The sequence below is a fragment of the Colobus angolensis genome, unplaced genomic scaffold (genome assembly GCF_000951035.1).
Source record: "Colobus angolensis palliatus isolate OR3802 unplaced genomic scaffold, Cang.pa_1.0 Scaffold567, whole genome shotgun sequence".
Classification (NCBI taxonomy): domain Eukaryota; kingdom Metazoa; phylum Chordata; class Mammalia; order Primates; family Cercopithecidae; genus Colobus; species Colobus angolensis.
Genome location: NW_012119232.1, coordinates 285,847 through 310,561, shown reverse-complemented (window position 1 = coordinate 310,561; position 24,715 = coordinate 285,847). Strand labels below are relative to the sequence as shown.

General features: G+C 41.1%; 1 protein-coding gene across 1 annotated transcript in view; it reads right to left on the bottom strand.

Moving 5' to 3' along the window:
• FAM35A (family with sequence similarity 35, member A) overlaps nucleotides 1-24,715 on the bottom strand; it is a 92,497-nt gene that overhangs the window by 36,017 nt on the left and 31,765 nt on the right. Inside the window, exon 4 of the mRNA XM_011961723.1 lies at nucleotides 3,967-5,472. Coding sequence (XP_011817113.1) covers nucleotides 3,967-5,472 — 1,506 coding nt within the window. The remainder of the gene's footprint in view (nucleotides 1-3,966; nucleotides 5,473-24,715) is intronic.

Sequence of the window (24,715 nt, the reverse complement as noted above, 5' to 3'; positions counted from 1 at the left end):
TTTTTAGTAAAGACGGGGTTTCACCGTATTAGCCAGGATGGTCTCGATCTCCTGACCTCGTGATCTGCCCGTCTCGGCCTCCCAAAGTGCTGGGATTACAGGCTTGAGCCACCGCGCCCGGCCTGAGAAATTTCAAGGAGAGTGTTCTGAAAGCTAGGACTCTGAAGCCAATGTTGGATTAGTCACATGGTAATCACTAGCAGTGCATGGAGGGGATGGGTAGCCTGCCCTGGTCTCCTGGCTCCTTCCTGCCCTCTCACTGACATGCCCCAGCTCCTAGTTCTTATTCTGTTTGTCCTTTAAACACTGTTGTTTCCCAATGGTAAGTCCCCTGTCTTCATCTAATTCTAGTCAGTAGTCTCCCTTAGGTAATCCTTATTTTTGGCATCTCTTCATTCTATTGCTAGAAGTATAATAGCAAACTGTCTACTGTGTTGGTATTCAACAAGATCTGGAATACATCTGTTACTTAAAATTTTTCAGTTTGGCCCGGGTGTGGTGGCTCACACCTGTAATCCCAGAACTTTGGGAGGCCGAGGTGGGCAGATCACAAGGTCAGGAGTTGGAGACCAGCTCGGCCAACATGGTGAAACCCTGTCTCTACTAAAAATACAAAAATTAGTCAGGCGTGGTGGCGGGCTCCTGTAGTCCCACCTACTCGGGAGGCTGAGGTAGGAGAATTGTTTGAACCTGGGAGGCAGAGGTTGCAATGAGCTGAGATCATGTCACTGCACTCCAGCCTAGGCGACAGACCAAGACTTCATCTCAAAAAAAAAAAAAAAAAAAAAGAATTTTTCTGTTTGGGGGTATATATCAATAGGTAGTATGAACTATCCAAGCTATCCAAGTAAGTTCACTGCCTCATTAGGACAACAGAAAAGTGTAGATTTTTTTTTTTTTCCCCACAACGTTTCCATCTGTTCCACACAAAAGAAACTTATTCAGAAATCAGTGAACTAGATCATCTTTTTCTTAGAAAGCCAAAAAAAAATAATTTTTTTAAAAGTTCATAGAAATCATTTAAATGTCTTATAATAGGAAAATGGTTAAGTAAATTGCATTAAAGCCACTAAAGAGAATGTACCTAGTTGTTAACAACTATAGAGATGTTAGGAAAAAACACAGAGATTGCAGATTGAGTTTACAGCTATCTAGGAAAACGGAAAAGGTCCCCGAGAGGTCCCTGGTAACACTAATTGCCTCAGTAAAATGACCATGGTCCACGGTTCAGCCCCTTTTACAGTCTGGGAAACTTAATTTTGTTAACACTCCAAAACTAGATTTCGGCTCTGCAACATAAGCTTGTACTAAATCAATTAATGAAACAAATCAAAGAAAAAAAAATTTTTTTTTCATTTACAACGAGGGATTAATTGCCCAAAAAAACAGTATTTCAGCTTGTTCTCATTGTACTACTAAAAAGCCAAATCACAAGCAAAGAGGTATTCAGCAAGCACTGAATCAGAACAGAGGGAGTTAGGTGAATTGAATCTCCAATAATATGATCACATATAAGTACTAATAGCTAATACTGCCAGTGGGATGTGGCTATGCTAAGCCTGTTCATTACAATCTTGTGTTTACCTCTTTATAAAAGATTGTACTTGACAATCCTATAGGAACACCAAGGTACACTAGCTAAGGTTCTCATTCCTCCTGTAAACTATTTGCTAGGACTATCAATATTGCTTTGAAGTTTTCTTTTTCTAAATACCTCCTCCGTATCACATTCTTTCTTTAGATATTTTATTAAGCTTAATCAACTTCTTCCTGCTCTAATACACCATGTGTTGATTTTGAATCAACAAAGAACATGTAACACAATATTAGATATGTTCAGTGAAAACATATTCTGGCCAGGCACGGTGGCTCACACCTGTAATCCTAGCACTTTGGGAGGCCAAGGTGGGCAAATCACCTGAGCACAGGAGTTTGAAACTAGCCTGGCCAACATGGTGAAACCCCGTCTCTACTAAATATACAAAAATTAGCCAGGCGTGGTGGCGTGCACCTATAATCCCAGCTACTCGGGAGGCTGAGGCAGGAGAATCACCTGCACCCAGGAGGCAGAGGTTGCAGTGAGCCAAGATTGTGCCACTGCGCTCCAGCCTGGGCGACAGAGCAAGAGTCTGTCTCAAAAAATAAACAAAAAGAAATTAAATATTCTCTCTGGGTGCAGTGGCATGCATACCTGTAGTCCTGGCTACTTGGGAGACTGAGGCAGGAGGCTCACTTGAGCCCAGGAGTTCAGAGTTGTAGCCGATCAGGTGTCTGCACTAAGCTTGCCATCAATATAGTGACCTCCTGGGAGTGGAGGATGACAAGTTCCCTAAGGAGGGGTGAACTGGTCCAGGTTGGAAACAAGGGAATGTTAAAAATACCACGGGCACGGTAGCTCACGCCTGTAATCCTAGCACTTTGGGAGGCTGCGGCAGGAGGATCAATTGAGCCCAGGAGTTGGAGATCAGCCTGGGTAATGCAGTGAGACCCTGTCCCTATTAAACAAACAAACCAAAAAAAAATTAAAAATAACAATTTAAAAATTCTCATGCTGATCAGTAATGGGATTGTGCCTGTGAGTGGCCACTGCACTTGGCAACATAGCAAGACTCTGTCTCTTAAAAATAAATTAATTAAAAATAAATTAAAAATTAAAAAAACAAAATGTTCTTTATGGTTACAACTATACAGTAAGAGTATGAATTCTAGAGTCTAGGAGAAACCATAGCTTTGCCACTTCCTAGATGTATGACATTGGGCAAGTTACTTTACTTCTCTGCGCTTCAGCTTCCTCAACTGAAAAATGGGGATAAAAATCAGTGCCTTCCTCATATACTTGTTGTAATGAGATATGCACGTAAAGTCTAAAACAGGGTCTCACAAAGTAAGCTCCCAATAAATATGAGCTTCTATGCATGACATATACTCACATGCACACACATTTTAAGGAGAACAGAGAAAATAACTGGAAGGTAACACTCTAGAACTCTACTGGTCGTTATATGAAGTTGGTATAATACCAGTTTTCTCCTTTCCATATTTCCAAGTATAATTAATATAATTTTAATAATAAAGCAATAGAAATCGGTAACTGTTCCCTCAGTAAGAACATAATGCGCACAGCATTATTAGACATTAGGTAAAGAAGCAGAGGCTGGGCGCCTGTAATCCTAGGACTTTGGGAGGCTGAGGCGGGTGGATCACAAGGTCAGGAGATGGAGACCATCCTGGCTAACACGGTGAAATACCCTCTCTACTAAAAAAACACAAAACATTAACCAGGCGTGGTGGCGGGCACCTGTAGTCCCAGCTACTTGGGAGGCTGAGACAGGAGAATGGCATGAACTCGGGAGGCGGAGCTTGCAGTGAGCCGAGATTGTGCCACTGCACTCCAGCCTGGGTGACAGAGTGAGACTCTATCTAAAAAAAAAAAAAAAAAAAAAGTGGAAAGGTCCAACTCTGTTGCTGGGGCTGGAGTGCAGTGGCCCAATTAAAGCTCACTGCAGCCTCAACCTCCTGGGCTCAAGTAATCCTCCCACATCAGCCTCCTGAGTAGCTGGGACTACAGGCACACACAACTTAATTTATTTTATTTTTTTGTAGAGACAGGGTCTCACTGTGTTGCCAAGGCTGGTCTCAAATTCCTGGCCTCAAGCAATCTTCCTGCCTCAGCTTCCCAAAGTGCTGGGACTACAAGTGTGACCCACTGCACCTGACTAGGGGACACTTATTAAAGGAGGGGTAAGTGGGGCAGAGCTCAAAAGGACAGAACAGAGACCCAGAAGTGGCAATGGGCAGGAGAGTGGACAGTGGAAAGGAGAACAATGCAGATGCGATAAAGGGATCAATTATGCTGAGCTCAGAAGAGGCAAATGACTAGAGAGTCTTCAAAGACTAAGTGGGAGAAAAGCAAAAACAAAACTTAGCTTTATAAAATAAGCTACCACTATACCATAATGACCTCACCTGTGAGTAAAATTATATCTCCAAGAAACACTGTAAATGCCCAAAATGCTGCAGTCCTCCACAGAAAAACTTTCTTCTTAGTTTCTGATTGATCAATTACTGTAACTGTTGCTAAAGGCACTTTAGAGCCAGAATTTGGTCCGAATTTTATGTTTATTTCCTTCACATGGCATAGAGATAGCACCATGACTAAACAATTATACTTCTGGCTTTTAGAATCACAGTTTTTTATTAATGACGTTTTTTTAATACCCTTAAATTCAGACACATTCCTCTGATCCACTTCTACAGCAGAATCTCCTGCATTAGAAATTAACTTCATTTTCTTAGCTACTTGAAGAACTCTAGACAGAGCTTCAGACTGGCCCACCCTATCTTCAGAGGTGCAGCTTCTTTTAATAGCACTTTTGTGGAAGGTATTTAGCTGGGAACACAGTATTCCTGAGCTACACAACTCAATACGTATCTCATTTGGCGGCAGTTCATCTTTAGAACTGAAAAGTTCTTGAGATCCTGTATTTTCTTCAAGACCTTTATCAGAGTTTATGTGAATGTGGCTATTTTCTGTTTTAGGACAAACAGGACTAAAAAGTTCAAGGGAATATGCTTGGTTTTGTTCACTTTCATATGCATCTGTAAAATCATCAAGCTGAATCGAATTCTCTTCAGGTATTCTTATCTCCCCATAACTTGCCTTTGGTTCAGTCTCCATGTTTGCATTCCCTTTATTTATAGGACTCCGCCCTTTATCTTTCTTTTGAGCTAAAAAAGCAACCTGGCTGGAGGTAATTATACTGATAAATTCAGTATCAGTTGATATTTTAAGGTCTGAGACCTTCCTAACTGCGTTCGAGGAAAAAAATCCCAAACACTGGTTTTGTATTTCATGATATTCTGTCGGCACACACTCTCTTTGTACCACTTCAGGCCTTATATTAATTTGTTCAGTACTACAAACCAAATCCAACATAGCTGCACACTTATGGCTTAACTGACACAAATTTGTGTTAAAGTTCTGACCACATATATCTGACTGATGTTTAGGCTGTTCATCTATCATTTCATTTTCACTGAGAAGCTTTTGATACTTTTCTTCTTCAGTTAAATGCGGAACTGCGCTTTTAAATCCACGTATTTGCATATGAGAGCTAGTTATATCACTCAGTTTAGAGGAGTGAATCTTCTGGGATTCTATATTCTGTGTTTCAGAAACAGAATGTACAAAGTCATCTTTCACATGAATATGTCTATTCATACAGTTTGTTAAGAAATGACCACTAAGAAGATCTGGAGAACCAATAGATTCTGGGACTTCACAGTTTTCAAGATTGTTGTGCTGTTTTTCATCCTTCAGATATAAAGAATGTTGACTGCATGAAAGCTGAATTTTTTTCCAGGGGTCAGCAACAGACATTAAAGAAGCTGTGTCTTGTGATACTGTCATTTTCAGTGGAGCAACTGGAGCACCCCAAAAAATGTGGACTTGAGATCCTCCACTCATGATTTCTGATAAAAATGAAATATCCAAAATTAATATATTATCAGCATATTTTTGCATATGGATATTAACTTAATAATGTACCAAAAGAAAATATAACATAATTAACATAGGTGATTTTTTGACATGCCATTTAATTATATAAAATTCATAAATACACAAGAAATTATGAAGGAGAAATCAAAATATTCACAAAAATTTTTCACTTAAAGACTCTCTTTAGGTCGGGTGCAGTGGCTCATGCCTGTAATCCCAGCTTTTTGGGAGGCCAAGGTGGGTGGATCACAAGGTCAGGAGATCAAGACGATCCTGGCTAACAGCATGAAACCCTGTCTCTACTAAAAATACAAAAAATTAGCTGGGCGTGGTGGCTCATGCCTGTAGTCCCAGCCACTTGAAGGCTGAGGCAGAAGAATTGCTTGAACCCAGGAGGCAGAAGTTGCAGTGAGCTGAGATTGTGCCACTGCACTCTAGCCTGGGCAACAGAGCAAGACTCCATCTTGGAAAGAAAAAAAAAGACTCTCTTTAAGGGAAATAAAGCTAAGTACACTCACATCAAACAGGTAAATAGGTTTGTAGTATGTTTATTTCATTTCAGATGGAGTCTTGCTCTGTTGCCCAGGCTGGAGTGCAGTGTTGCCATCTAGGCTCACTGCAACCTCCGCCTCCCGGGTTCAACCAGTTCTCCTGCTTCAGCCTCCTGATTAGCTGGGATTACAGTCTGCGCCACCATGCCTGGCTAATTTTTGTACTTTTAGTAGATACGGGGTTTTACCATGTCGTCCAGGCTGGTCTCAAACTCCTGACCTCAAGTGATCCGCCCTCCTCCGCCTCTCAAAGTGCCAGGATTAGAGGTGTGAGCCATCACGCCTGGCCTGTTTATTTCTTATGTTGTAAAAACTTGCCCCATTTAAATAACAAGTTAGTAAAGAATGGGAAAAGAGGCATTTGTTTAACTATATTACAGTCACCTTTAAATTACTCATTTTTGGGCAGAGCACAGTGGTTCATGCCTGTAATCACAGCACTTTGGGAGGCCGAGGGGGTGGATCACTTGAGGTCAGAAGTTCAAGACCAGGCAGGCCAAGATGGTAAAACCCCATCTCTACTAAAAATACAAAAATTGGCCAGGTGTGATAGCCCATGCCTATAGCCTCAGCTACTCGGGAGTCTGAGGCAAGAGAATCGCTTGAACCCAGGAGGAGGAAGTTGCAGTGAGCCAAGATCTTGCCACTGCACTCCAGCCTGCGTGACAAAGCAAGACTCCATCTAAAAAAAGAAAAAAAATTACTCATTTTTGGCCAGCCATGGTGACTCACACCTGTAATCCCAGCACTTTGGGAGGCTGAGGTGGGAGGATTGCTTGAGACCAGGAGTTCGAGGCCAGCTTGGCCAACATAATAAGACCCCCATCTCTACAAAAAAAATTTAAAAACTAAAACATTTCTTAAAATTAGCTGGACATAGTGGTAAAAGCCTATAGTCCCAGTTACTAGGGAGGCTGAGGTGGGAGGATTACTTGAGCCTGAGAGTTGGATATTGCAGTGAGCCATGATCACACCACTGCACTTCAGTCTGAGTGACAGAGTGAGACCCTCTCTTTAATTAATTAATTAATTTAGAGACAGAGTTTTGTTCTTGTTGCCCAGTCTGGAGTGCAATGAAGCGATCTCTGCTCACTGCAACCTCCCGCTTCCCAGGTTCAAGCGATTTTCCTGTCTCAGCCTACCGAGTAGCTGGGATTATAGCCGCCCACCACCACGCCCAGCTAATTTTAGTTTTTTTAGTAGAGATGGGAGTGTCACCATTTTTGGCCAGGCTGGTCTCGAACTCCTGACCTCAAGTGATCCACCTGCCTCGGCCTCCCAAAGTGTTGGGATTACGGGCGTGAGCCACCGTGCCTGACGAGACCCTCTCTTTAAAAAAATATTAAGAATCACTATTATTGCTGTAACTACATATTCCAACCTCATTTAATCCTCACAGAAAGAATAACCTTCATAAGGAATAACTGGCATATTAGCTGTTCTATTGCATGTCATTATTAGATATACCATTAGGGGCCCTAATTTAGCACAGCAAAAGCCTTCAAGTTCAAAATACATTAATATATCAAACCCAAGTGGAAGGAGAAATATATTATCTTGAAATGTTGGTTGGGGCCAGGCACGGTGGCTCAAGCCTGTAATCCCAGCACTTTGGGAGGCTGAAGTGGGCGGATCACCTGAGGTCAGGAGTTCAAGACCAGCCTGGCTAACATGTGAAACCTCATCTCTACTGAAAATACAAAAATTACCAGGGTGTGATGGCATGAGCCTGTAGTCTCAGCTACTAGGGAGGCTGAGGCAGGAGAATTGCTTGAACCCAGGAGGCTGCAGTGAGCCAAGATCGTGCCACTGCACTCCTGCACTCTGGGTGACAGAGTGAGACTCTGCCTCAAAAAAAAAAAAAAAAAAAAAGTTGGTGGGAATAGATATATGTAAATCAAATGCATAACATTACCATGATAATGAACTCTCCTCCATCAGATCTTTGGCTTTCTTCTCCAACAGTTTCTTCCCTTTAGCTTCATTTTATTTTATTTTTATTTTATTCTATATTTTATTTTATTTTATTACTTTATTTTATATTTTTTGAGTCAGGGTCTCGCTCTGTCACCCAGGCTGGAGTGCAATGATGCAATCATGGCTCACTGCAGCCTCAAGCTCCTGGGCTCAAGCTATCAATCATCCAGCCACGGCATCCCAAATAGCTGGGACTACAGGCACATACTGTCACATTCAGCTACAAACTTTTAAAAATAAAACCAAAACACCCCCACAAACTTGTTTGTTGTTCTTACATCTCATTTCTCCTTTCTTCTACCACTTGTCTCCAACCATTTTGCTATAGAAGTTTTCACTATGGAAACCAATGACCTTCTAAAAGCCAAATCCAAAGGTCAGTTTTCTATACTTTTACTACCATTAGAAACTGTTTATCAATCCCTCTTGCCTGAAACATTCTGCTTTTTTGACTCTGTGAGACCACCATATTGGAATTCTTTTGTACTTAAGACAGATACGTATCGGATTATTCCTTCAATCACTCACGTAACAAACACACAACACTACATGCTGGGCATTATGCTAGGCCCTGGGAATTCAAAACAATAATAGAGAGCTTTAAGGAGCTTAATTTCTGATAGGAAAAACAAACTGACAATCATAAAAAGTGATAGGAGGCCAGGAGCCTTGGCTCATGCCTGTAACCTCAGGACTTTGGGAGGTTGAAGCAGGTGGATCACCTGAGGTCAGGAGTTCAAGACCAGCCTAGGCAATATGGTAAAACTCTGTCTCTACTAAAAATACAAAAATTAGCCAGGTGTGGTGGCACATGCCTGTAATCCCAGCTACTCAGGAGGCTGAGGCACAAGAATCGCTTGAACCCAGGAGGTAGAAGTTGCAGTGAGCTGAGATCACACCACTGCACTCCAGTCTGGGTAACTCTGTCTCAAAAAATAAAAGAAACAAACAAAAAAGTGATAGGAGCTACTATAGGATCAAAAGGAAGGGACAGCATCTCTAGAAGAGAGAAGCCTGGGACAACTCAACCAATGTGGAACTGCCCATTATTTGCATTTTTCGTAGGCTCTTAGGATTACAGTTAATCACAACATTTTGGAACTGAATTTTATTAATGTTCAGAAAAAAAGTCATATAATAAAGCCCCCGAGTCATTCCCCACCCCAAAATAGGGCCCAGGAAAGCTGCCCTAATTGCCCTACCCAAGGGACAGGCCCTATTATTGGTAATCTTCAAAATGTTTAAAAGGCGTATATGACATTTACTGCTTCTGTGTCCTCACTTAATATTTTCTCCTGACTTTCATTTCCTATCTCTGATAAGACAATAATGAAGTCCAGATTGCCAAATAAGAACTCACAGTGCTTCACCATTGCAGTTGTAAAACTCTCTCCTTAGTTTCTAGAACATTACTCTTTCCTAAGCAGTTCTTCTACCTCTCCAATTTTTCTCTCTTCCTCCTTGGGCCACCTCTTTCCATTCCACACACTTCTAGAGAATTTCATCCAATCCCATTCATATAACTACCATATATCCAACTGTGCTTTACAAATCTATACTGAGCCAATCTCTCTCCCAAACTTCAGACTTGTATTTCTAGCATTACTATATTTGACAGGATCACAGTAGAGTCAAAGGCAAGATTCAAAGCCCTACTTGCCTTCTAGGCAGGGGAAGATAGTAGAGCATAAAGGGGTGACACGAAGCAGTCCTGAGGGTTCACAGGATCTCCCAGGGCAAGAAATATCTGAGATAAATGCGAGTTCCATAAAGCACAAGGTTTTGCTTTGTTTTGTTTTTTGAGACGGAGTCTCGCTCTTGTTGCCCAGGCTGGAGTGCAATGGCACAATCTCAGCTCACCACAACTTCTGCCTCCTGGGTTCAAGCGATTCTCCTGCCTCAGCCTCCCAAGTAGCTGAGATTATAGGTATGCACCACCATGCCCAGCTAATTTTGTATTTTTAGTAGAGACGGGGTTTCTCCATGTAAGTCAGGCTGGTCTCGAACTCCCAACCTCAGGTGATCCGCCCACCTCGGCCTCCCAAAGTGCTGGGATTAGAGGCATGAGCCACTGTGCCTGGCGGTACAAGGTTATTATATATAACTGTTATTTCAGTGTACCTTTACTTATTTGTCTAAATCAGGGGTGTCTAATCTTTTGGCTTCCCTGGGCCACAATGGAAGAATTGTCTTGGGCCACATATAAAATACAGTTAACACTAATGACAGCTAATGAGCTAAAAAAAAAAAATGTCGCAGGCTGGGCACAGTGGTTCACGCTTGTAATCCCAGCACTTTGGGAGGCTGAGGTAGGCAGATCACTCGAGGTCAGAAGTTTGAAACCAGCCTGGTCAACATGGTAAAACCCCATCTCTACTAAAAATACAAAAAATAGCTAGGAGTGGTGGCGCTCACCTGTAATCCCAGCTACTCCAGAGGCTGAGGCAGAAGAATCGCTTGAACCCAGGAGGTGGTGGTTGCAGTGAACCAAGATCGGGCCACTGCACTCCAGCCTGGACAACAGAGCGAGACTCTGTCTCAAAAATATCTCAGAAAAACTCATAATGTTTTAAGAAAGTTTACAAACTCATGTTGGGTTGCATTTAAAGCCATCCTGGACCACATGCAGCCCCGCGGGCTGTGGGTTGAACAAGTTTGGTCTAAACAAATACCCTTGTAAGTGCAGAACTGTTACTCTACCTTCCCCACACCCCCTCAAAAAAAAAAACTTGACTAGAAAGTGACCCTATTAATTCAAAAAATAGTGAATTTTTTAAAAGTGTTTATACCAAAGGCTACTGCTACTAAATACTCCCATTTATAGGAGTTGCGAGTATGTGAGTAGGAGGATGAAGACTGGTAAGGACAGGGGAAAACAAAATATTTATGACAGCCAAATTATATAGACAGAAAAGTTATGGACAACTGATTAATTTCAATGATTCTAGGATATGTTTTAGGTGTACTCAGAGGGTTAAAGCTCATTAAGATATCAGAGGAAACTTGCAAGTACATATCCATTACTGCAGTTAATAATTATACAATTTATCAATCTGCAGAAGGCCGCTTCAGTCAGAAAGACCAATACAACCATAATCCTTTATCTTTAGAGTGGTCAGAGTCTGATGAATGGGTCAAAGATTTCTAAAACAGGATGAACTGTATCAGCAGGTTTTGTCTTTGCAGAACACTGCAACTAAAAAAAATGCTTATTACAAAACATGTGTCATTAAAAGAGAGTGCTTTTTCCCTCTTATTACCAGGGAGGGAAAAAACTCCCTGCAGTAATGCCTTTTCATGTCTATTTTACCAAAAACACCAAGAAATTTGATGCTCAATAGCATCAAATGACAAAGAAGTCACATGGGATTGTAATTAAAAGCAAAGGATTTGGAACAAGACAGATGTGGGTTCAAATCCCTACTCTGCAACTTACTCAAACTTGAAATTATTGAAGTTAAGTGACAGCTGCATGGGGTTCATTATACTATTCTTTGCTGGTGGTTAAAAAAAAAAATCATCCTTTTATTCTTTGACCTGATTGAACCAAATTCAATTTGCTATCATAGTTCATTTGTCTTAACAACACAGTACTAATAACCCATGTACTGTGTATAGTCATGCTGAACTCTTTTAAGAATTACTAAATGCTGGGAGGTCGAGGCGGGCAGATCACGAGGTCAGGAGATCGAGACCATCCTGGCTAACACGGTGAAATCCCGTCTCTACAAAAAAACACAAAAAATTAGACAGGCATGGTGGCAGGCGCCTGTAGTCCCAGCTACTCAGGAGGCTGAGGCAGAAGAATCGCATGAACCCAGGAGGGGGAGTTTGCAGTGAGCCGAGATCGTGTCACTGTACTCCAGCCTGGGTGACAGAGCGAGACTCCGACACCAAAAAAAAAAAAAAGAATAAGGTGAACATGCCTTCTTATTTGTCCAGAACAGTCCTAGGCATGCTTTTCTGGTGTCCTGTTTAGTCAGTATCTCTTTTCCTTCTCAAAGGGTTGGAGATAGACTATATGGTATTCCTAGTTAAGAACCACATAAACTCATGAATAAATATTCTATTAATGAAGAATGTGCCTTCTAACACATTTTATCTAAAATGTTATAACAGGACTAACAGGTAAAGGAAAACATTGCTCAGTTTTCCTGTTAAAATATTTAAACAATGAAATACTAATTGAAATAAGGTTGAATTTTGTCTAAAAATTATGATAGGCATTTGAGATTCTCAAGACTGAGGAAAGACTCAAATGAGGTAAGACAGAGAACCCATGTTTGGCAACTAAGGGAAAAAAAAAGAGGATCATGGCTTCCAGGTCTGTATAATGAAGCTATGAGACAATGGGGTAAGAGTTTTTTGGATCCAGCATTACTAGAGAATGTCTCAGCCCAGATGTCTTTTGTCCAATGTCACGCCTAAGGTCGAAGAAGAAATCCTCAAATTCCTAAAATATCACACTTCACCTCCCCACCCCCACCATGCAACATCAAAAGGCCAGAATGTGGCCTCACACAGTGGCTCAAGCTTGTAATTACAGTACTTTACTTTGGGAGGCTGAGGCAGATGGGAAGCTTCAGCTCAGTAGTTCGAGACCAGCCTAGGCAACATGGTGAGACCACGTTGCTACAAAAAAATAAGAAAATAAAAAATTGCTGGGTAGAGTGGCACATGCCCATAGTCTCAGCTACTCAGGAGGTTGAAGTGAAAGGATCACCTGAGCCCGGGAAGTCAAGGCTACAGTGAGCCGTGATTGTGCCACTGCACTCCAGCCTGGATGACAGAGTGAGACACTGTCTCAAAACAAAAAAAAAAGTAAAAATAAAAAGGACTGAACTTTAAAACAAGTAATCATCCTGCCAACCCGTGCTTGCTTTCATCTCCACCCACCTCCCACGAAAGATGAAAAACAAAACAAACACGGTCAGGAAAAATTAAAAAAAAAAAAGCTTTGCTACTTACGCCCTGACATTCCTTTGTAAAAAGTCATACTCAGCAAATAAAAACTCTGCTATCCCAGTTTCCCAGGCCAAAAACCTTGGCATCATCACAGATATCTTTCTTTTTCCTCATGCTCTACTTTCAATTTCTCATCAAATACTTTTGGTCCTACCTTTAACGTTCATTCAGGGTTTGACCACTTTTCTCCAACTCCACCGGCTACTGCCTGGCTCAAATCACCATCCTTCTTCTACCACTATCCCCCTAGAACACAGAGTTTACAAAAGGAACTTGCCCCAGGTCAGGAAGACTGCAGGCAGTGGAGGGAGGACTGGAATGCGGGAAATCAAACAGCAGAACATAAGTTCTTAACTACCACACTGACTGGTTTTTTGCCTTTGCATAATGTGGAGCTAGAATCCAAGTTAGAACATTGCCATTGAGTCACATGCCATACGCTCCCAAAACACTGACTTATCTAAAGAGGTATGAAAAGAATAAAACTTCAGCATAAAGGAGCTTCCTTATCAAAGAATTCCCATAAGAAATTCATTATAACTTAATGGGGTAAATAACTGGTTTTTAAGAAGACTTCTCTCCTTTTAAAAATTTATTTTTATTTATTTATTTATTTATTTATTTATTTATTTATTTATTTATTTATTGAGACAGAGTCTCACTCTGTCGCCCAGGCTGGAGGGCAATGGCATAATCTTGGCTTACTGCAACCTCCGCCTCCCGGGTTCAAGCGATTCTCCTGCCTTAGCCTCTCAAGTAGCTGGGACTAGAGGCACACGCCACCACGCCCGGCTAATTTTCGTATTTTTAGTAGAGGTGGGGTTTCACCATGTTAGCCAGGATGGTCTCCATATCCTAAACTCGTGATCTGCCCGCCTCGGCCCTCCCAAAGTACACGCCACCACGCCCGGCCCAAAAATTTATTTTTTATTCAGCTGGTAAGTACAAGAGAATTTTTTAAAAATTCATGTTTTAAACTGACATATTGCAATTGTACATATTTATGGGGTACATTTTATTATTTTTTTTTTTGAGATGGCGTCTTGCTCTGTTGCCCAGGCTGGAGTGCGATGGCACGATCTCAGCTCACCACAACCTCTGCCGCCCAGGTTCAAGCAATTCTCCCACCTCAGCCTCTCAAGTAGCTGGGATTACAGGCATGCACCACCACACCCAGCTGATTTTTGTATTTTTAGTAGAGACGGAGTTTCGTCATGTTGGCCAGGCTGGTCTTGAACTCCTGACCTCAGGTGATCCGCCCACCTCAGAGTCCCAAAGTGCTGGGATTACAGGTGTGAGCCACCATGCCCGGTCACAATTCAATGTTTTGATACATGTCCATGTTGCATAATGATCCAATCAGAGTAGTTAGTGTATCCATCACCTCCTGCATTTCTCATTTGTGGAAGAACATTCAAAAGCCCCTCTTCCAGCTATTTTGTAATAATATTTTACTCCTAACTGTACTCACCCCACTGTGCAAGAGAACACCAGAACTGGCCAGGTGCGGTGGCTCACACCTGTAATCACAACACTTTGGGAGGCCGAGGCAGATGAATCACCTGAGGTTAGGAGTTCGAGACCAGCCTGGCCAACATGGTAAAACCCCATCTCTACTAAAAATACAAAAATTAGCTGGGTGTGGAGGCGCACGCCTATAATCCCAGCTACTTGGGAGGCTGAGGTAAAAGAATCACCTTGAACCCCAGGAGGTGGAGGCTGCAGTGAACCAAGACTAAGCCGTTGCACTCCAGCGCGGGCAACAAGGGTGAAACTCCATCTCAAAAAAAAAAAAAAAAAAAAACCAATTTATTTCTTCTAATTGTAACATCGGTTTATTTGTTTTTTATTATTGAGAAAGGATCTTGCTCTGTCTCCCATGCTGGAGTGCAGTGGCACAAACACAAACACAGTTCACTGCAGCCTCAACCTCCCAAGCTCAAGCGATCCTCCCACCTCAGCCACCTGAGTAGACAGGACTACAGGCCCATGCCATGCCTGCCTTTTTAAATTTTGAAAGACAGGGTCTCACTATGTTGCCCAGGATTGTCTCTAATTTCTGGGCTCAAGCGATCATCCTACCTTGACCTCTCAAAATGCGGGGATTACAAGTGTGAGTCACTGTGCCGGGCCTTTTTTTGGTTTTGTTTTGTTTTGAGACAGGATCTCCCATCATGCTTTATCACCCTGAGTAGAGTACAGTTATGGCTCACTGCAGCTTTGACCTCCTGAGCTCAAGCAATCCTCCCACCTCGGACTCCCAAGTAAGCGGGATTACAGACAAGTGCCACCATGCCTGGCTAACTTTTTATATTTCTATTTTTTAATTTTTGTAGAGATAGGGGTATCATTATGTTGCCCAGGCTGGTCTCAAACTCCAGGCCTCAACATCCCAAAGTGTTAGGATTACAGGCATGAGCCACCATGACTGGCACCAATTTTATTATCACATACCTAGGTATGATTGTATTTGTTTATTCTATTTAGAGTTCACTGAGTTTCTTGGATCTGAGAGTTTATGGTTATCATCAGATTTGGAAAATTTGTAGTAACTGTTTCTTTTTTTTTTTTTTAAGGAAATTGCCCAGGCTGGTCTTGAACTCCTGTGCTCAAAAAATCCTCTCACCTCAGCCTCTCAAAGTGCTGGGATTACAGGCATGGGCCACCATGACGAGCCACTATTTTCTTCTTTTTCTTTTTTTTGATAGGTTCTCACTCTGTTGCCCAGGCTGGAGTGCAGTGGCATGATCTTGGCTCACTGCAACCTACATCTCCCTGGCTCAAGCAATTCTCATGCCTCAGCCTCTTGAGAAGCTGAGACTACAGGTGCATGCCACCAAGTCCAGCTAATTTTTGTATTTTTAATAGAGACGTTGGACAGGCTGAAGTGTCCTGATCTCAAATGATCTGCCCCCCTCGGTCCCCCAAAGTGCTAGGATTACAAGTGCGAGCCACTTGCCCGGCCACCCAGACACTATTTCCTAAAGTAATTGTTTTCTACCTTTCCCCACTTTTCTGGAATTCCAATTATACATATATTAGGCAACCTGCTATTGTCCCACATGTTACTGATGTTCGATTAACTTTGTTCTAGTACTTCTTTCTCTTTGTGCTTCAATGTGAGTAAGTTCTACTGCTATACCTTCACATTTAATGATCTTTTCTTCCAGTGTCTAATCTGCTGTTAATCACATCAAGTTTTTTCCCCAGTTTTGGATATTGTATTCTGTATTTGTCATCTTTAGATACTACTTGTGAGTCTTTTGTGAGACAAAGTCTCACTCGGTCACCCAGACTGGAATACAGTGGCATGTTCTCAGCTTACTGTAACCACCGCCACCCGGTGGGTTCAAGCAATTCTCGTGCCTCAGCCTCCCAAGCTGGAATTACAGGCACGCCCCACCACGCCCAGCTAATTTTTGTATTTTTAGTAGAGACAGGGTTTTGCCATGTTAGGCAGGCTGATCTGCCCACCCTCATGTCTGCAGGCGTGAGTCACCACATCCAGCTTGCATCTTTTTATCTATGTATCATTCATCTACTAGTCATTATAATACTTGTATTAATATCTTTGGCTGATAATTCAATCATCAGAATTATTTCTAATAATTCCACATTTCTAGGTCTCTTTCTATTGATTTTTCTCCTGGTTATGGGTCATTTTCCTGATTTTTATTTGTATGCCTAGTAATCTTTTATTAATATATTATTAATGCTGAATATTTTAATTGTTAGGTGCTGGCTTTCACTGTATTCTTTAAAAGAGTTTAGTTTTGGCATATAATTGAGTTACTTAGAATCAGCCTGGTCCTTTCAAAAATCTGCCTTGAAGCTTAGGGTAGGTTTAGAAAGGCCTTTAGACTATAGCTAATTTAACCCCGCTATGAGGACTCTAGCCAATGTCTTATGTATGAAACAGTCTCTCCACTATGCCTAAAGGAAACATAAACTATTCCCAGCTCTCTGTGAGCTCCTGGAATTGTTCAGTGTTCTGATTTCCAGTGTGACTTTCTCCAGCATTGTGGACTTCCACACTTTGCATGTACAGATGAGTGTCCAATCAAAGATCCTCTTACTTCTATAGATTTCTGTGTAGTTCCTTTTATCCCAGTTTTCTGCCCCACAAATTCTAATTGCCTTGACTTCTCCAAACTCTCCTGGGCTCTATTTGGATTCTCCTATTCTGTGCTACAATCTGGAAACTGCCTGTAGGAACCCCTGTAGGGTTCATATCAGTTATTTCCCTTATCTCAGGGATCACTATCCCGTGCTGCCTGTTCTCTTGTCCAATGTCTGAAAACAGTTGTTTCATGTATTTTTGTCTGGTGTTCTAGCTGTTTACAGTAGGAGAATGATTCTCACAGTAGTTAATCCCTATGGTATCCCTGTTCGTGTTTTAGGTCCTTGTTCTAGAGATTACATATGCATCCTGAAGTTACTATAGTCTCCTTTCATGGAGTAAGAAACATATGACAGTATAATTCCATCTCCTCCTTTTTGTTCTCTCACGGTTGTATAATCACATATATGCTGTAAAACCCACATCTTGTTTTTTTTCTTTCTTTTTTTTTTGAGACAGAGTCTTGCTCTGTCACCCAGGCTGGAGTGCAGTGGCAGGATCTCGGCTCACTGCAAGCTCCGTCTCCTGGGTTCACACCATTCTCCTGCCTCAGCCTTCCAAGTAGCTGGGACTACAGGTGCCCATCACCACGCCCAGCTAATTTTTCGTATTATTTTAGTAGAGACGGGGTTTCACCGTGTTAGCCAGGATGGTCTTGATCTCCTGACCTTGTGATCCACCCGCCTTGGCCTCCCAAAGTGCTAGGATTACAGGCGTGAGCCACTGCACCTGGTCACATCTTGTTAATGTGTATGTTTTAATGTTTTTTGATAGTCCAGGTCTGCTGGAAACAAATTCTTTCCCTTTTTGATATGTCCAAAAAGTCTTTATTTTGCCATTATTTTTGAAGGCTATTTCTGCTGGGTGTAGAAATCTAGGTTAACAGGTTTTTTTTTTTTTTTCTTCTTTCAGCACTTTATGGATATCATCTCATTATCTTCAACGTTCCATTTTTTCTTTTTTTTTCTTTCATTTTTTTTGAGATGGAGTCTCACTCTGTCACCAGGTGGGAGTGCAGTGGAGTGATCTCAGCTCACTGCAACTTCCACCTCCTGGGTTCAAGTGATTGTCCTGTCTCAGCCTCCTGAGTAGCTGGGACTACAGGCATGCATCACCACACCCAGTTAATTTTTGTATTTTTAGTAGAGACGGGGTTTCACCATGTTGGCCAGGATGGTGTCAATCTCTTGACCTTGTGATCCACCCACCTCAGCCTCCCAAAGTTCTGGGATGACAGGTGTGAGCCACTGCACCTGGCTTTCTTTTCTTTTTTAAATAGAGAAGGGGTCTCACTATGTTACCCAGGCTGGACTCGAACTTCTGGGTTCAAGCACATGCCACCATGCTCAGCTAAGACTCCATTTTGTTCTGGTTCAAAAACATGGATTAGCCATAACCCATGTTGCCATTCTCACATAACTAATGTGTCTTTTATTCTGTTGCTCTCCTGTTGCTTGTAAGATCTCTTCCATCTTCAATTTTCAGCAGTTTGATTATGATATGCCTACATATGGGATTTTTAAATTTGTCGGCTTATTTTTGTTTTGTATTTAACTTCCTTGGGATTTGCTGAACTTCTTGCATTTGCAAATTGATGACTTCATCAGTTTTAGAAGTTCCTGAGCATTATCTCTTCAAATATGTCTTCTGCCACATTCTCTTCTCTCCTTCTGAAACTCCAATTACATATATGTTAGACCATCTGATATCCCACAGATCTGATATCTCTTTTCTACCCCTCCCTGACTTTTTCTGTCTTTTCTCTTTCCAACCTGTCTTCACATTCACTGATTCTTTCTTTTGCTATGTCCATAAACTGTTAAGCCCATGTAATGAATTCATTCCTGCTAGTATATTTTTCTTTCTTCCTTCCCTCCCCTCCCTTCCCTTTCACTTTCTTTTCTTTCCTTTTTTTGTTTTCCCTGGCCTCTGCTAGTATATTTTTCATTTCTATTTAATAGAATTTCAACTTGGTTCTTTGGCATAATTTCCATCACTCTACAGAAATCCCCACCTTTTCAAGCATATTGTTAACCTTTATCATTCAATCATCTAGCATTTTTTTCATAATTATCTTTAAATCCCTGTCTGATAATTCTGAAAAATCTGGGTCATCTCTGGGTCTTCTTCTACTGACTATTTCTTCTCTTGACCTTTGGTCACATTTTCTTGCTTTTCTTGTGTCTTGTAACTTTTTATTACACACCATTTTATATAAAAATAGATTAATTATTAAATTAAGTAATATTTTACTTCCAGAAAAAGACATGACCATTTTCTGCCAGGACACTAGAAGGGAGTCTGAGTCAATCTAATATGTAACTGAGCTGGGTGTGGGCTATGACGCAGCTTTAATTTGACAGTTAATCACTGGCTTCAAATATTTAAGCAGTGAGATCAAGCCTTTCACTTGAGCAGGTCTAGGATCCGAGCCTAGGTAAAATTACAGAGACCTGCTTGTGCTTCATAGCTAAGCCACCAATTTTTAAAACTGTGGGAGTACCTTACATGTATACCAGAGTAGAATGATTAAGTAAATGGGTGGCTGATGGTAGGAGACAGATTTCTCACTATTGAAGCAGGAGTTTTCAGATAAGCAAGGGCAGGAGGTTAGAATCATCCATGTAGTGATTCAACTGGAACCGAATACATCAATATAAACTTATGTTTAGTTTAATATAGATACAGATGGATACATATAGAAATATTTATAGATATGTAGATATATACAGGGTAGTATAAATACATATATTTTCTGGCTCTGTCAGCTGAGTTGGCCTACGCGCAACAATACCCCAGTAGCAACATGTACACCTAGCACCTAGATCTTGGTTTCTCCATTCTCCAGTAAAAGGAACCAAGGCTCCATGGAGAAATGGCTAATTCTAGGATTGAGACAGAAAAATATACTAGATAAAACATATACTATATGCTTTAGTCTCTAAATATACTAGAGCATCTTGTAGTGCCAGAAAGTGAGAAAGTGCAAACACACATACACACACATACACTCACAGTGGTATATCAAAAAGTCATACCAATTGAAAGAGCTCCCAGTGGCCAAAGCTGGAACAACTTGACCAATAAAATAAATAAAGCAATAATAAAATTTTTAACCCAAGGTATAAAATATCCATAAGTCCATACTAATGTTTAAAACATTGAATGGATACATAAATGAAGAAGAGACAAATCTCCCATGCAGAAGAAATCTAAATAATTTATATAGACACTTTGCCCTTGAGGAGGGGTATCATAACTCTCCATGCCTTAAGTGTAGGCTGCGCATGTGTAACTTCCTTCCAAAGAGTACAGTATGTAAACAGAGGAGAAAAAAGAGTAACTTTGTAGTAAAGAAATACACAAACACTGCCGGGAGCGGTGGCTCATGCCTATAATCCCAGCACTTTGGGAGGCCAAGGTGGGCGGATTACGAGGTCAGGAGATTGAGACCATCCTGTCTAACATGGTGAAACCCCGTCTCTACTAAAAATACCAAAAATTAGCCGGGCATGGTGGTGGGCACCTGTAGTCCCAGCTACTCAGGAGGCTGAGGCAGGAGAAAGGTGTGAACCTGGGAGGCGGAGCTTGCAGTGAGCCGAGATCGTGCCACTGCACTCCAGCCTGGGTGACAGAGCGAGACTCCATCTCAAAAAGAAGAAAAAGAAATACACAAACACTACCTCAACGAGATGATCAAGGTCAATATCAACACTGATTAGTCATATTGACAGTATGTCCCCTTAATATAATGTGATGAAAATGGTACTGCCAGGCATAGTGGCACATGTCTGTAGTCCCAACTACTTGGGAAGCTGAAGTGGGAGGATTGCAAGAGCCCAGAAGTTCAAGACCAGCCTAGGCAATACAGTGAGACTCCATCTCTATTAAAAAAAAAAAAAAAAAAAACAAATTAGCCAGGTGTGGTGGCATGCATCTGTAGTCCCAGCTACTCAGGAAGCTGAAAAGGGAGGATCGCTTGAGCCCAGTAGTTCAAGGCTGCAGTAAGCTGTCATCATACCACTGCACTCCAGCCTGGGTGACAGAGTGAGATACTGTCTCAAAAAAAGAAAAGAAAATTGTACTTAACCTGCATGTTCGTCCCCAAAATACAAAACCTCACTGTAACAATGATAAAAATACCAAACAGACACCAATAGAAGGACATTCTACAAAATACCTGAACAATACTCCTCAAAACTGTCAAAGTCATCAAAAACAAGAGATGAGAAACTCAAGTCTAAGAAATTGCCAAAGCCAAGAGGACCCTAAGGAGATGTGACAACTAAATGGGATCCCAAAACATTAGGTAAATAAAGTAGGAAATTATATTAGTAATAATTAGTTAATGAAAATATATCAGTATTAGTTCATTAATTATAACAAATACACCATACTGATAAGGTGTTAAAAACAGGAAAAACTAGAGGCAGGATTTATGGGAACTCTCTATATTATCTTGGCAATTTTTCTTTAAATCTGAAACTATTTCAAAAATTCAAGTTTATATTTTAAAAAAGAAAGAAAAAAAAACTATAAGAGCTCCATCTCTGCGTTAAGCACAACGGTTAGAGTTTGGTTTGCTAGATTCTCCTTGCCCTCCAGTCGCACACCTTGCTTTCTGAAGCTCAAGTGCCCTCACGCAGCCCTGCTCCTCCTCCCCAGTCAGCCTTCTGGAGGGCAGCTTCCTTACATTCTGTGAAGGCCTGAAATGAATTAGAGCAGTTTCACTCACCTCTTCTGCCCTGTCCCCAGTCCTTGGTAGCTGAAAACATGGACTGCCAGAGTGTGGGGTTAGAGTTACCTTCAGCTCTTTCCCTGCCTGCAGCATTCCAGAACTGAAACCCTGGAGTGCCTCTGCTGGATTTCTCTCAGCAATCCTGCCTTCTGAGGGTGGTTGCCCTATACTTGAGAGAGGTTCAAATGCCTCAGGTAGTATCTATGCCAGTCCGTCACTGGCCCAGGCTTTTGGCTTACTACTCCTGAACATTCAGTGAACATCTGTGGGTAGGAGCTGGAGCGTGGGTGCATACTTGCTCTTTGGTGCAAGAGTTGCAAGGGCTTCTCAGGATCCTAACCTGTCATACCAGCCCATACGTGGCCATTAAAAATCTGATTTAAAAAAATGTGGCCAGGCATGGTGGCTCATGCCTGTAATCCCAGCACTTTGGGAGTCTGAGGCAGGCAGATCACCTGAGGTCGGGAGTTCCAAACCAGCCTAACCAACATGGAGAAACCCTGTCTCTACTAAAAATACAAAATTAGCTGGGCATGGTGGCGCACGCTTGTAATCCTAGCTACTCGGGAGGCTGAGGCAGGAGAATTGCTTGAACCTGGGAGGCAGAGGTTGTGGTAAGCCAAGATTGCACCATTGCACTCCAGCCTGGGCAACAAGAGCAAAACTCCATCTCAAAAAAAAAAAAAAAAAACAAAAAAAAAATGTGGCTGGTTTCTCCTTTCCCCTCATGTATGGTAGATTCCTATTCCTTTGGTTATTCCATCCTAGAGCAACCATAGGTCTCTTCTCTACTATGAAAGTATGATTAATTTCTGGAGTTTGGTTCATTTAGGTTCCCTTGTATCCTCAGCTCTTCGATGGGTTTTTAGAAAACATACTTCTTATCCGGCTTTTATAGGTTTTCAAGTACAAGAATGGCAGTATCTTGTAATTTTGTACATCTGAAGAGGAAGCCAAATTCTTTCCCCACACATTGAAAGGTTCATTCCCTCAGGACATTGAAAGGTTCATTCCCTCAGTACATTAAGGTGTCTGTTCAAAAGTCACCTTTTCAAAGCAGTTTCCCGTATTACACTATCTAAAGATTGAACAGATCCCAGTCACCCTTCATGCTTTTATCCTGCTTTACTTTTCTTCCATTGCCCTCATTTCCATCTGAAATGTATTTGTCTCACTGTTTAACTATCTCCTCCACAAGGGCAGGAATTTTATTTTTCTTATTTGTCAGTATAGCTCCAGCTATAAAACAATGATAGGGAGCAAATATGATTCTTTATAAATTATAAGTTTAAACTTGCTTTAAAACTAATTAACTAAATAGAAAATTATTGTTGCATATTATAAAAGAAAAAGTACTTTTATGGGAGATAAGAAGTTTTGAAGCTTAAAAAAAAAGAACCTGTATGATCAGTTCCATTCTGTCCTTAGAAAACATATTATTCTTTATCATGTATACTTTCTCCAGCTAAATCGTTTTGTGCACACTTACTGCTTCCTCATATCTTGCTATCAACCCAGGTTCTAAGCAGGAATTACAGATATTCTTCACAATAGAATGAGACAATTAACAATTGTTCTTAATGAATGGTAAAAAGAGCAATATTCATTACTTGTTAATTATTACTCATCTTTTTTTGAAAATGATCCAAATGGCATCTGGAAACAGTATAACACTAAAAATTAGACTGCAGTAGAAAATAAGAACAATGTTTTGATGATTAGATATAATATAAAGGACTGTAGAAAGAGAATAGAAATAAGAAGGAAAATTTTAGATATTGCAGAAGTAACACAGTAAATCTTAGGATTTCAAAAATATTAATTAAATACCTCAGATAACCAAGAGGCCTAAAGCACAAGCTAACTAGTCTTTTAAAAGAAACCAACTGGGCACAGTGGCTCACAAAGTAAAACAATATAAGAAGCAAAACACTAAAAAATTAAAATTAATTAAAAATTAGTTTTTTCCCTTGCTAGAGATTTTCTGTCTAGATAGCAATTGCAAAACTCCACATAAAGCAATATAGTTAAGAAAGACTACCATGGAATCAGATCTTAGTGTTAATCTCAGCTTCGTCATTTGCCAACTATGTGACCTTTGGCAAGTTAACCTTCCAAAACAGCATCGAAGGGTTTAAGGACCATTGAGCCCTTCAATGATGGTCTGAGTGCACTAGGCTGAGTGCAACGACATCATCATGGCTCACTGTAACCTCAACCTCCTAGGCTCAATTGATCCTCCTGCCTCAGCCTCCTGAGTAGCTGAAACTACCAGGTGCATGCCACCATGCCCAGCTCGTTTTTTATTTTTTGTAGAGACAGGGTCTCACTATGTTGGCAGGCTGGTCTCGAACTCCTGGGTTCAGGTGATCCTCCTGCCTCAGCCTCCCAAAGTGTTAGGATTTCAGGTGTGAGTCACCGTGCCTGTCCTATGAAGTCATTACAAAGAAATTAAATCAATTGGTTTCATTGGCAGTATTGAATTTCAAAGCAGAAGGGGTGCTTAAGAGAAATAATGCCTTTGGAGTAATTTCTGATGCTAGATGAAACTCACATCCCATTTAAGGTGTCAGTCTGTCTGAATTTTATGTTTGGACGATTATCAGTTATTTCTTAAAGCTTGAAGTGAACTCTGGCTCTGTAGGATAAATTAATCTTTATCCTTTAATCTGTATTCATATTAAAGAGATCAAATTGTTTTTTTAGAGTAATGTAAAATTAAGGGACTTCTTTTGTTAGGTGAATTTCTCAGGTTTTAAGATATCAGTATCGGCCAGGCACGGTGGCTCAAGCCTGTAATCCCAGCACTTTGGGAGGCCGAGACGGGCGGTTCACGAGGTCAGGAGATCGAGACCATCCTGGCT